This window comes from Alexandromys fortis, unplaced genomic scaffold (genome assembly GCF_014885135.2).
Source record: "Alexandromys fortis isolate MF-2015 unplaced genomic scaffold, M_Fortis_MF-2015_v1.1 scaffold_189, whole genome shotgun sequence".
Lineage (NCBI taxonomy): Eukaryota > Metazoa > Chordata > Mammalia > Rodentia > Cricetidae > Alexandromys > Alexandromys fortis.
In genome coordinates this window covers 2838589-2851175 of record NW_026068081.1, presented here as the reverse complement: position 1 = coordinate 2851175, position 12587 = coordinate 2838589, and the positions used below count along the sequence as shown (strand labels likewise).

Below are 12587 nucleotides of genomic sequence, written 5' to 3'. Positions count from 1 at the left end.
TTGGCAATCCTCCTGCCTCAGCTGAGATCACAGGTGTGAGCTGCTACACGGGGCTTGCGGCTTTTAAAAATTATTTGCTAAAGGTATCTGTTGCTGACAGCGGAACTTTAGGAGATGAAGCAAAAACTCTGTCTTCTACTACTCAAGTAGAGAAGCATTGGTATCGGCAAATCCCAGCTGCTCTCAGTGGCCCTGGCCTGTCAGTCTGAGAACAAGAGCAGTCAGTGCCAAGTAAGGGAAGTAGCAAGCTGCCTGAGAGTGTCCCCCAAAGAGTTTGTGAGTAATTTGTTCTCCCATGGGTTGAACCTGAAATGGGTTTGTGAAAGGCAGGGAGATCTGGCCTTGGGAGATTTCTAAGAACAGAGTTCTTGGCTTTTACTGACCAAAGATTGAAGAGCCAGTCTAGTCTGTGTTTCGAGAGGTCCTTCTGGAGCACCCCAGCCGGCTGCCATCAACAAAGGGCACCAGGGTGCTGCCTTCCAAATCAGTCATGCCCCCAGTGTCAGCCGGGCGTTACCATCTCTCTGGATATGGCTAGGCACAATGCAGCTGATGGCCATACGACGGGACAGACAATACACTTCTAGGAGGTGGAATTTAAGGTTTAGTGAGCTAAGGGTCTGAGCAGGTGCCCAGACTGCCAGTGTCTCCCTTTTACTTTCTGCCATGCACATACGGGCACTCCAGCCCCGCCCCGCCCCAGTCCCCCTGCAGCTCGGCTTGACCACTCTTACCCTAACTCCATTTCTCCTCATTAGTGCCCCAGAGTCTGAACGCTCGGCCTCACACGTTATCGCTTCCCATCTCAAGTGGGTCTCAAGTGACGTCTGTCTCAATCCCACATCTAGTGTTACAAAGTGAGCACGGGGGGGGGGGGGGGGGAAAGGCAAGGGTTGGGCAACCAGAACTGGAGCGGATAGGGGAGTGGGGTTTACAGATGGAGTGGGAGCTGCCAGCCCAGTCTGAAAGCGTGGCCAGTCCACAGTAAGAACGGAGTGAGACAGCGCGGGAGGCTGCCTTGTTGGAGCTGCTCTCCCTCTCTCCCTCTGGGCTAGAGCCTGGGCCAGGCCAGAGTCTTCAATGAAGAGTTGCTTGATTAGCCAAAGCAGCTCCAGAGTGGAACGCAGAGGGGAGGGTGTCTTCCTTCTTAGCCTGGTAGTCCAAGCTCTTTAAGACCTGCCTCCACTGTACTGATAAAAGTTAACACCCGGGTTGCCAAGATGGCTCAGTGGGTAAAGGTGCTCGCTGCCAAGTTGGATGACCTCAGTTTAATCCCTAGGACAACATAGTAAAAGGAGAGAACCAACTGGCCAGGGGCTGGCTTCAGATGGTCACGTGAGCCACGGCAAGCAGGAGTGCACCCATGGACTTGTGTAAGCACAAAATAAGGAAATGTAACAAAAAACAATTTTAAAAAGCGTGCACCTGGCTGGGCAGTGGTGGCGTTGTCTGTGATCCCAGCACTAGGAGGCAGAGGCAGGCGGATCTCTGTGAGTTCGGGGTTCCAACCTGTCACCACTCCGACTTTACCAGCTGTTTCCATTATCACCTCCATTTCCCAGGGAAGGAAACTGAGTTACAGAGTAGTTAAGCCCGAGACAATATAGATGCAGAGGAACTGGATCGGGAGAGTGTTCTGGTCACATATCTTTCTTGGCAGCAAAGGCCACTGTGGATCCAGGCCTTGGGTTTCTGGACACTTCCCTGGGAGACTGCAGCTTCCTCATGTAGAAGCCAGCTGAGCTGAGGCTGCCAGCAGGTGCCTTGGTGTTTGCGGGGGGTTTTTGTTTGTTTGTTCCTTTGTTGTTGTTTATTTGTTTTTAAACAGAGCCTTGCTGTGTAGCTCTGACTGTTCGGGAATTCACTAAGTAGATCAGGTTGGTCTCTTACTCACACAGATCCCCCTGTCTCTGCCCCCTGAGTGTGGCAGCATGCCGGCATGGTGGCATTTGTCGATGGCAGTTGGCATGTGTATGGGTTGATTTCACCTAAACCAGTCTGATTTCAGATGGGAGGAATTCGCTGAAATCTCCACTTGAAGCGTGGCTGGTAGTGTTTTGTTATCATCTAGAGATAAAAAAAAAATTAGGGCCTGTTTCTGTACTGGCACTGAGTCTGTCATTGACATCTATCTTCTGTGATCTTAGAGAGCTGTATCGGGGGCTGGAGAGATGGCTCGGTGCTTAAGAGCACTTCCTGTTCTTCCAGAGGACCCGGTTCGATTCCCAGCACCCACATCAGGTGCCTCAAACCTCCTATAACTTCAGCTCCAGAGCTGTGCTCTCTTCTAGCCTCTAGAGGCATAGAGGCACACACTACACAAAATAATAACAATAATCAAAAAGTCGGAAAGATGGTTCAGTGGTTAAGAGCATGCAGTTATGTCCCAGGGGACCAGAATTCAATCACCCATGTCAGGCAGTTCACAATCACCAGTGGGAACAGATACTCTCTTCTGGATTCCTCAGGCACCCACACAAACGTGCACACACCCACACTCACACAAGTTTATAAAATAAAAAAAAAGATACATCTTTTTTAAACAGAGAAGAAACGTGAGAAAACAAATCCAGTCTGCCTGGCGTTGCTGGGCTAGCGAGCAGTCAGGGTCAACAGCCTGCTGGGCGCTCTAAGACCTAGAAGCCTGCAGTTGTTCCCCACCTGGTGTGAGGTGGTTCCAACTCTTTTGCAAGTTCAGTTTCTCCCTGAGGAATCGCGCCCAGCTCGGACACCCGTTCTGGTTGCCAGCTGGCATCATGCAGACTTCTGTTCCTACAGCCCCCTGGCAGCCAGTTTGGCAAGAGCGGTCTGGGAAGACTATTCACTTGATTTGTTGTCTGTCTTCTGGAAATACGTGCAGATGCAATACCTTGACGTGGTTTTACTCACCCAGACCCAGGCGGAGGACACACTCCTTCCAGGGCAGACAGTGCCTGCACGTCTGACCCAGCAAGCTGGGCAGGTTTCACACCACCTGTCCACACTTTCCCGAGCCTAATTAAATGCTAGTTTTGCCTCCTGCATCTCCTTCTGAGCTCATGGAACACTCATTTCCCAGGGCTCCCGGGAGATCTTTTGCAAAGGAACCAAACAGATGCAAACATACGTGCAAATTATTCATATGCATGGGTGAAAAAAATGAGGAAAGCCTGCTGATGGGTGAGACTTTGATACTCAAGCTGCAGGAATGACAGGGGGTGGAGGGACCTCTGGGTGGAGGCTCAGGATACCTGTACTCTGTTAGAGTCAAGGATTGGAGTTCATCTGTAGGAGGGACCAGGAAGGGAAGGGCCTTGATAAGAAGGGACAGAAGACATTGAACTTGTTTATCTGAAGGAGAAGATGCATTACCAACATGACAGCGGCCTTTTTGAAACAGAGCTGCTAGCCCATGGGAGAGACGGCCAGAGTGGTAGGTGGGAGCAGAGTGGGGGGGGAGGGGGCAGCCTGCAAAGAGCATTAGCTTTGGACTCAGGGGTCTGGCTGAATTCATGGCTCTGCAACTTATTAGGCCTCCTCCCTTCACTCAGTCACTTGGTCTCTCCTAGCCTCAGTTTCCCCATTGGTGTGGTGGGTAGGATGATACTTTCTTTGCTGAACTGTTGTGAAAGAGTACTTGGAATCTGAAAAGAGGTTAGCGATTGGTATTGTTGGACCCTAGACTCCAAACACCGAGGAGGAGTCGCCCCCAGAGACCGTCTCTCACCACCACGGCTGATGTAAAAGCATGAGGATTTTATTAATTCTGTCATGACAGGGTCTTCCAGCAGTCGGGAGGCTGGAAGACCCTGAATGTCTGGTATAGACTATTTTTAAAGGGAAAAACCACAGAAGGAAGGGGTGTGTGGGGGTTGTTCTTTATGATTGGCTTATTCAAAAGGGTTATGCCACGGACCGTCCCTCTTGGAGACCGCTATCCACGGGAGAACAGGGTGAAGGATAGGATAGCCAGGATACGACTCAAGGGAATGACAGACAGACACACTGTGTAGTGAGAATCTGCTGCGATTTTACTAAAATCATGCTTTCATTATATAGTATTCAAACAAAGAACAAGTCAGAAAGTCATGTATCATTAGTTGGCACAGTATGAAAACTTCTTTTAGCAATGTTTAAAAAGTATGTTATCAGGAACAGGTGTTAGACACAAAGCGTCCTTAGAAGAGGAACTCTTGTCCTTGGGACTGTAAATCTTAGAGGAGGAACTCCTGTCCTTGGGACTGTAAGCCTCAGGCAAGTGGTTACATTTTATGAACAGAAAGTTTCTGTCTTATTATTGCTATCATGGCCCTTCCTCCTCTTAACCCTTTATTTCGTCTAGTGACCAAATATACCTAATCAGTTTTCTGCACCTGTTGAACTATATTTTTAGTACCTTCTTATGCGGCAGACATCATGGGGGTTGGGGTCTAGCAAGCCTATCCATAAAGTTGAAAGTATAATATAACAGTCTTTGTCCATCAACATTAACCCATCTATTCCCTTGCTCATCATAGGCTCCTGTATAAGGAAGTGAATCAAGGAGTGCGCTGGGGAATTTTCTCTAACTTTCCTTCTTTCTCTCTAAATCTGATTCACTATGACGATTCCCTCGTAACATATCAACTTTAGCCGTTTCTGTATCATAATTAATAAAGTTTCCCAGGCTCATGTGGCGTGGGGCATACTTTATTTCCTCAAGGACTGCTTTAATGAACGGTGGGGCCGAGCCAAGGACGTACTTTGATTTCTTGGTAACGGTCAGCTAAAAACAGAAAAGATTAGAAATACAGAGAAAGATCATGCAGGGTGCCAGGAGGGCTCGCTCCCAAGGCCATCTCCAGATATGAGATCTGCCTACGGCATCAGGTCCTATCTCGACCACTGATTGCCAGGGGACCGCCTGGGGCTTCGCTCCTGGAAGCTCTAACCCCAATCCTTCAGCAGGCAAAAGCCAGCGCAGAGGCATTTTGTCACTACACGGCAGTCACTGCTGTGGACGTGGCAGGGTTATTACCAATAATTGGCTGGAGAGTGGTTGCCAGATCAGATGAGGTAAAGGAAAACATCTGAGGGTCACTTTGCCCCTTTCCCAGGGCCTGAGTCAGAACATCAGTCAGTGAGTCAACACCTAAGGGTTATCTTGCCCCTGTTCAATAACTGAGTTCTATTTGGAGAACATTCACAAGGACTCAGGGAGATGACGGAAAGTTCCCAACATTTCAGTATGTGTGTGGGCAATTGTTATGTCCTTGGTTCCCAGGGGGGAAAGGGGGAGCATTACTGCTGAGACTGAGAGGGCTCAGAATTGTCATAAATGGCTTCAGAATTGTCTTAAAGTTTTATATTATTATTTAAGTCTCAGAGTACAGAGCGTGGTCCGGTGGGCAAAAGTAATGAAGAGGCATATTTTGGTCAGTGCCATTAAGAAGAGTTACCTAATCTGGTAGGGGTCACGTCAATCAGTTTCTCAACTCTGTGACCTGTCATGGGAAACTGAAAGGAGAAAGGATGTACTTGGGCTTCTTGTTCCAGATGCTATCAGTAGTCGGGGGCTGGGTGTTTCCAGGTTTTTGGAGTCCTGGTTTGCTTTCTATTGCTTTGATAAAACGTAGACCAAAAACACTTGGAGAGGAAAGGGTTGATTGATTCTTTTTTTTTAACTTATCAAATGATAGCCCTCTGGAAGAGTAGCAAGCACTCTCTTTTTGTAAAAAAAAAAAAAATCTTTATTCATTTATTATGTATACAGTGTTCTGCCTGCATGTATGCTTGGACGTCAGAAGAGGGCAGCAGATCTCATTATAGATGGTTGTGAGCCATCCTGTGGTTGCTGTAGGACCTCTGGGCTCTTAACCTCCAGCCCAGTAGCAAGCACTCTTCACCATGTGACTATGTCTGTGAATGCCAGAAGAGGGCGCTGGAGCTGCTGGCTAGAGCTGCAGGAGATTATGTGGATGCTAGGAACCAAACTCTGGTTCTCCGAAAGAGCAGCAGATGCTCTTAGCTGCTGAGCAACTGAGCTATCGTTGCAGTCCCCAAACTACAGCATGAGTTTTCTGAAGCAAGTGGCTGTCATAGAAACTGCAGGTTCATCTTGCTGCAGATGTTCCAGCAGCTGCTCGGCCAGTATTTTCTAGAAAGTTTCATGGAGGGATTCCTGGATACAGAAGAATGCTGGGACATGGATCGAGGGTTTGTTTTGTTGCTATGACAAAATACCTGAGCAAAGCTACTTATGAAAGGGAGCTGGGCAGTGGTGGCACAGCCTTTGATTCCAGCACTCAGGAGGCAGAGGCAGGCGGATCTCTGGGAGTTTGAGGCCAACCAGAGAAACCCTTTCTTGAGAAACCACTAAAAAAGAGTGAAAAGAAAGGGCTAAGTTAGCTCACAGTTTGATGGCACAGACCACTATGGCAGGGAAGGTGAGACAATAGGAGCTTGAGGCAGTGGTGCCCACAGTCAGGAAGCAGAAAGAGAGGAATGCTGGCTGGTGTTTGGGCCCCTTTTTCTTTTGTCCAGGAGGCAAGCCATAGGATGGTGTTGTACACAATAAGGATGGGTGTTCCCATCTCAATTAACCAAATATAGGACCTCGCTTGTAACATGCCCAGAGCCTTGGCTCCTAGGTGATTCGAGACTCTGTCACATGGACAATCACTATGAACCATCACAGAGTGTCACTTCTAAGAGCTCCTCCAGCCGCTAGGGTCTGAGAGTCTACACCGTGTTTCAGTGAAGTTCAGTCACTATAATGAACCATTCATCCTCCACTTCTGGTTTTGATTGTATTGATTTTGACCTACACAAAGACTTGCCCAATAGCCTACTTAAAAAAAGAAGTGTTTGTGTGTGCATGTGTGTGTGTGTGTGTGTGTGTGTGTAAGCATATGCCACATGTGTGTGAGTGCCCATGTCGGCCATAAGAGGGCATCAAAAACCCCTAGATCTGGAGTTACAGGAAGTTGTGAGCCTCTTGACATGGGTGCTGGGAACTGAACTCGGGCCCTCTGGAAGAGCAGCCCATGTTCCTAACTACTGAGCCATACCCCCAACCCCAAAGTTGTTCCTTCACGGTTTGAGAATTTCATACATGCATAAGTGTTTTGATCAACTCTACCACCCCCCCTAATCCCGCCCTCTAATTCATTCTACTCAATGTTTTCTTAAGGACATCTCTCCAATCAGCTCACTGTGACAATGCTGTAGTTTTTCCAGCTCTTAGCTTGCCCTCCTACCCATGCCCACCACTCTGCCCAGCTCGTTGGCAGTAGTGCCTCTAACTAGCATTCTGATGCAGCTTCAAGCAGACAGCTGCTGCCCTTGGCCATGCCCCACCTGCCAACTTTGTCTACTCTGCCAGTTGCTGGATAGATGGTCCTAGTTCTTCTCAGGAGAGCCCTTGCCAGTGACTCCTGGCTCCTGTCTTAGAATTTTCTCCCAGTGGGGAGCAGGAAACGACTAAGCGAGATCTATCTCCCTCTTTCTAAGATCCCAATGACAGACTACAATTTTATCCCCCAGAAGTTCTCCCTAAGAACCAATGGCTTTACTAAGCTCATTCATAGAACATGGGTGAGGGGTTATGGGCGAGCCAGTGGGTGAACCTAAAGTAGCCTCACTGAAGCTCTGAACCCAGGAATGGTGATGAGTTCCCCATGGCTGCTTAGGTGGAACCTCCTGTCCCTAGTCTTACTCAGCCTATACCCCCATCCCTTCTTGAGAACTCCCGAGGCCATGAGCATACAGCTGATTTGGAGGAATGGCAGGGTATTCAGGTGAGGGGCCCATGACTCTCCCCCTCCTCCCCCTCTGTGGGACCGTCAATGCCCATCAAGCCCAGCCGTGATGATCTTTTGTAAGCAGAGCTGGCCTTATGAAGATGCCGGCAGTTTGGCTCAGAGGATGGTGCCGGGGTATAGCAACCCAGAGATGGTGCCCATTGTTCTCTGGGGCAGAAGCAGGCAGCTTGTCCACCACAGTGCCCTGTGGAATCCCTCATGGAATACTTGGCTCCAAGTAAGGCCTCTCCATGAACATACCGCCTGCCAGCTGGCCGGCTCAGCAAGGACTATGGAGGAGCGCTGCCAAGGGCTGGCCCAAACCACCGGCCATGAAGCGCAATCCCACCCCCCAGGGGAGACACCGATTTCCACCCTTGGAAGTGGTCACCTCTCAGGAATTACTTACTCCTTGCGGGTTAAAAAGCTGGCTAGAATGGGTGGCTGGGGGTGATCTTGTGTTTGGAGTCCAGGGTCTGGCATTCATCCATCAGTGGGACCTTAGGCAACGATTTCATCTTTCTGGGCCTCCATTTTCCTGTCTGAAAACTGGACATGAAAAATGATACCGTCCGTGCTTCACAGACATCTAGGGAGGATTAGTTTCGATCCCGGCGAACAGTGACAAGGACTGTCGCCACTTCTTGGAGTTGGGGGTGGGTGGCAGTGTTTCAACTGAGTCCTCAACCACAGACTTCCTTTTGTGGGAGCAGAGAGCGTTCACGATTGATTCTTCTCTGAAGTGTTCAAGTTCACACCAAGAAGTGTCCCTCCTGTTCCAGCACCCGCCCCCCATTCTACCCACAGAACACTGCTGTTCTTCCTCCCCTCCTCTCTCTGCTGGGAATCAAAGCCAGGCCCGCCCTCAGGCTTAGCAAGTGCGCTGCCACTGAGATTTTTTATCTGGAGCCCTATTCCCCTCCGTAAAAGCCGTGCCTCCATTAGGCATGCGCACTCGGGTGCGGCCGATGGACGGCTGTCCGGATTTTAAAGTCAGCCTCAACTACCTCAGGGCCTTTGTACCGGAAGTTTCCTTTCCATGAGCGTCTCCATTCTCTTGTGAGGTTCGCTTTCTCAATTTGTTTTGTCCTGATCAAATGCTGCCAGGTCAGGAGGACCCTGTAGAAAATAGCCTTGTCTGCTGCCCCTCCAGCCCCATGAATGGTGTTGTTTGTATCCACAGATGTCCTCCCCACATCCTAACACGGCACATAACATATCCATGTGACAAGAAAGAAAGAATTGAGGCGATTTTTTTCCTGGAAAAAAAAATACTTACAACACGAAAGATATTATTTTGTTTCTAATGAATGGGAACCTGGAGGTAGGTGCATAGTTTAGCCACAAGGGGGCAGCAAAGCTCTCGTTAGAAAGCTAGGAAGCCTTGGGTTGAAAGCTAGTGAGGGCATCTTAACCATTGCAGCAAATGGAGAACAACCACACATGCCAGGGCCAGCATATGAAATGGAGTATTTTAAATCTTAGCTCAACTACTTACTATATGATTTTGGTTTAGTCATGACCTATTTGATCCTTAATTTCTTCATTCATAATTTAGGACAATGTACCTGCTTCCTTAGCACCTTCCTTTGTTTGGCTGTCTTGACAAGGAAACGGAATGATTAAAATAATAGGTGATGCTGGCAGGATGGTTCAGTGGTTAACGGCACTTGCTGCCAAGCCTGACGACATCAGTTCAAGTCCCATGATGCTCATGATGGAAGGGAGAGAATGACTCCTGGAAATTATCCTCTGACCTCCATGTTTGCACTACGGTGTGCTGTGTGTGTGTGTGGGCATGAGCGCATTCACACACACACACACACAATCCATCCATCAAAGTGTAATAAAAATAAAATGATAGGTAAAATTCTGATTCGTAACTGTTACTGAATACTTGTTGTGCACCAGAGACCTTGAGTCACTAACGTTATCAAGTGAAGAATGACTAAAGGTTAAATGAGAGGCGGGATGACCGGTGGGAAAGTAGACGACATACCCAAGGCCACGTGGGTTTTGGCAATAACAGTAGCCAATACCAGCAAATGCTTATCACACACCAGGCACTCGTTGCTGTAAGCACTGTGCATGGCATTTCTCACTTCTTCCAATGATCCCATATTGTAGGCTTTCTTATTCTACCCATTTCACGGAGCAAAAAACCATCGGACAACAACTTGGTTGAATGAGAGCTGAGGGAGGGATGGGGGATATACTAAGTGATAGAACTCATGCGGGAATAGAAGGGTAAGGAGGAGGAGGAGGAGGAGAAGGAGGAGGAGGAGGAGGAGGAGGAGGAGGAGGAGGAGGAGGAGGAGGAAAACGAAGAGAGGGAAGTAGAAAAAAGGCAAGGGAAACAAAAGCTGAAGCAGAGGCGGATGTAATTGCGCACACCTGTAACCCCACCACTCAGGAAGCAGAGGCAGGAGGATATGGAGTTCAACACAAGACTGAGCTCCAAGAGTAAATCTGAAGCCAGCCTGGAATCAAAAACAAGCAGAACAAGAAAAGCTCTGATGGTCCAGTACATATAAGTGCCATGCCATCTAGCAGAGATGAGATTTAAATCAAGATCCAGCGGACTGGGTGGTGGTGGTGGCACGCACCTTTAATCCCGGCACTTGAGAGGCAGGTGGATCTCTGCGAGTTCAAGACCAGCCTGGTCTATAGAGCGAGTTCCAGGACAAGCAGAGCTACACAGAGAAGCCCTGTCTTGAAAATAATAAACAAATAAAATTCTATGTATCAATGGTATACTATGTAATTGTACTAAGTTCCTCATATTTTATTAACATATATTAATTATATATACTAATGAATTTTATTATGATTTTTTATTTTTTCAGACACTTTCTCTGTATGGCCCTGGATGTCCAGGAACTCACTAGGTAGTCCAAGCTGTCCTTGAATTCACAGAGATCCGCCTGCCTCTACCTTCCAAGTGCTGGGATTAAAAGTGTGTGCCACCACTGCTGAGCTCATTATGACAGCTTGAAACACGTGTACTTAAGTATTTTGACAACAGTAACCCCCAGATTATCTTCTCTTGATCCTTTCCCTTCCCAACCCGTCCCCTTTCTTCCTGTCTTGTGTGCGGTGTAGTGAGTTTAATTACAGTTGCTTACCTGAGCACGCCGGAGGGGCTATTTCCCAGAGTCACTAACAGCGATACCACTGAGGAAGCCCCTCCCCCAGCCACTCTTAATTGTCCTCATGGAAAAGGTGTGACCTCGTGATTCTCTCTCCCCTTGGGATGTGTTGAAATATACATACACTGCATAATTTTAAAGATTTTTTGCATTTGTTTATTTGCATACGTGTGTCTCTGTGTGTGCAGGCATGTAGGCCAGAGGCAAACCTTCAGAAGTTAGCTCTATTTATTTATTTATTTATTTATTATGTATACAATATTCTGTCTGTATGCCTGAAGGCCAGAAGAGGGCGCCAGACCTCTTTACAGATGGTTGTGAGCCACCATGTGGTTGCTGGGAATTGAACTCTCAGGACCTTTGGAAGAGCAGGCAATGCTCTTAACCACTGAGCCAACTCTCCAGCCCCAGCTCTTTCTTTTTATTATTAATTTGTTTGTTTTTCCAGATAGGGTTTCTCTGTGTGACAGCCCTAGCTGTCCTGGAACTCGCGCTGTAGACCAGGCTGGCTTCGAACTCACAGAGATCCTCCTGCCTCTGCCTCCCAAGTCCTAGGATTAAAGGTGTGTGCCGCCACCACCCGGCTATTTCTTCCTTTCTACCACGGAGGTTCCAGGACTAAAATCCCGTTTGTCAGGTTGGCAGCAAGACCCCCTTACATTCTGAACCATTTTGCCCTCCCAACATAGTGCAATTTTGTTTTGTTTTGTTCTTTTTGAGGCAAGTTCTCGTGACTTAGCCCTGGCTGGCCTAGCTCTCGCTATGTAGATCAGACTAATCTCAAGCTCACGACTGTTAGGATTAGGGACTATGTTGCCATATCTTGAATATGAATTTGGGGGGGGTATCCTTTTTGCTATCTTTGATAGCTCATGAACCTAATCACTAAAATAAACTGAGAGCCGCATCTATAAATAATGTGAGCTCAACGCTGTGTTTTGTGCTAAAATTTTGCTTTTTAGGTTTTGTGTGTTGTGTATTTATGTCACATTTGTGCCTGGTACCCTCAGATGTCGGAAGAGGGGGGTCAGATCATCCAGAACTGGAATTATGGATGGTTGTGAGCTACCTTGTGGGTGCTCGGAACCAACCCAGGTCCTCTGCGAGAGCAACATGTGCTCTTAGGTGCCGAGGCATCTCTTCAGCCCTTCTCTTGTGTTTCTGAGGCAGGATTTCACCAGGTAGCTACCCTCCCAAGTGCTGGGATTATAGGTCTGCGATGCCACACCCAGTCTGTGTAATCTTTAAATCAGGCTAAACAAATTCCTCTCACCTGTTTGTCTATGGTGACGCTATTCACCGTTCTTCCTAACTTCTCCAGGGGTACCACGTGCTGTTGTTGCTGACAGTCACCCTACTGTGGAATAGCCCGTCAGAATGTCCTCTTCTTCTCTGTGACATTTTCTCTTTTGAGACCGTTTCATAGCTCAGGCTGGCCTGGAACTCATAATGTAGCTCAGGCTGCCCTCTAATTCTCCATCCCATCTGCCTGCTTCTTCATTGCAGCCCTCCCAGTGCTGGGATTGACAGAGGGCACCAAGCCAGCCAGTTCACTTGTTACGGATCATCCATTGATGTACGCCTTTTTCTTCCCACTCTAGTCGATGCCATTGCCACCTGCTTTTTGAGACAGGGCATCCCTTGTAGTCCAGAAGGACCTGGATCTTCTGGGAATCTT

At 48.1% G+C, this 12587-nt stretch overlaps 1 protein-coding gene across 11 annotated transcripts in view; it reads left to right on the top strand.

Annotated features, from left to right (window-relative positions):
- The window catches only part of Septin6 (septin 6), a 134371-nt gene that overhangs the window by 12756 nt on the left and 109028 nt on the right, over nucleotides 1-12587 (top strand). Inside the window, exon 1 of one of the 11 annotated variants that reach the window (XM_050121895.1) lies at nucleotides 3278-3412. The exons of 9 other annotated variants lie outside the window; for them this stretch is intronic. Coding sequence is in view for 1 of the 2 variants with exons in the window: in XM_050121907.1 (XP_049977864.1) it covers nucleotides 3392-3412 (21 nt within the window). In the remaining variant the exon portion in view is untranslated. Of the gene's footprint in view, nucleotides 1-3277; nucleotides 3413-12587 lie in introns of those variants that run through there. One more of the 11 variants, XM_050121907.1, reaches the window with a different exon arrangement.